Here is a 688-nt window from a genome sequence, read left to right as displayed (position 1 = left end):
GGCGAGCTGGCCACACGCGCCCGGGCATCGTCCAACAGGTTGTGTGCACCGAAGTCCCCCCCTCCCCTTGTTATTGACCAACACTTAGGGGAGCAGCGGCGAAGGGGACCCGAGCGAGAGAGAAACCCTTGTTATTCGTTCACTTACTCTGTTCCCGTGTGGTTGTCATTGTCATTGTTCTGTTCGATGGAGCCGGGCGGCAGCTTCAGGTTGAACTTATTCTTATTCAACATGTTCAGCTGTGAGAGGGGTAGACGTCAGATATTGATTATGATCAACAGACTAACAGCTCCTGCTCGCTCCGATTCCGGCGATTTCGGGAACTCGAAGGGGATACACTTTATCTAGATTGACGCAAGGAGCCGCGTTCTGATTGGCGGAGGGGGAGAGCTCCGGCCAATCAGAATGCTGGAAAGTAGGGCGGCCGGACGATTTTCTTTGTTTAGGGATGCCTCGCTGAGGGCATTCGAGTCTAGATGAATTGCGGAAATTGTGGGAAATTTAGAAGCTATTTTCTTTAATTTCTTCATCTGTGATGTGTTTAATTAGATTGGAGCAATGTCCGATTTGGAAAAATCGTATGGTTTATAACGGAGTTACATTCACGTTTCAAGGAATTGTGTGAAAATTATGGTCCTATGTTATGGATGGTATATACAAGATCTTTGTATGAAGCAAAATGTTCATC

General features: G+C 47.4%; 1 protein-coding gene across 1 annotated transcript in view; it reads right to left on the bottom strand.

Annotated features, from left to right (window-relative positions):
- LOC119593844 (dual specificity mitogen-activated protein kinase kinase 1-like) overlaps nucleotides 1-400 on the bottom strand; it is a 12,470-nt gene extending 12,070 nt beyond the window's left edge. The window contains exon 1 of the mRNA XM_037942873.1: nucleotides 148-400. Within this exon, the coding sequence (XP_037798801.1) occupies nucleotides 148-233 (86 nt within the window). The 5' untranslated portion in view covers nucleotides 234-400. The remainder of the gene's footprint in view (nucleotides 1-147) is intronic.
- Nucleotides 401-688: the final 288 nt, after the last annotated feature.

Source organism: Penaeus monodon, chromosome 32 (genome assembly GCF_015228065.2).
Source record: "Penaeus monodon isolate SGIC_2016 chromosome 32, NSTDA_Pmon_1, whole genome shotgun sequence".
Taxonomy (NCBI): Eukaryota; Metazoa; Arthropoda; class Malacostraca; order Decapoda; family Penaeidae; genus Penaeus; species Penaeus monodon.
The sequence above is the reverse complement of the archived record's forward strand: the minus strand, read 5'-3'. Positions and strand labels throughout refer to the sequence as shown.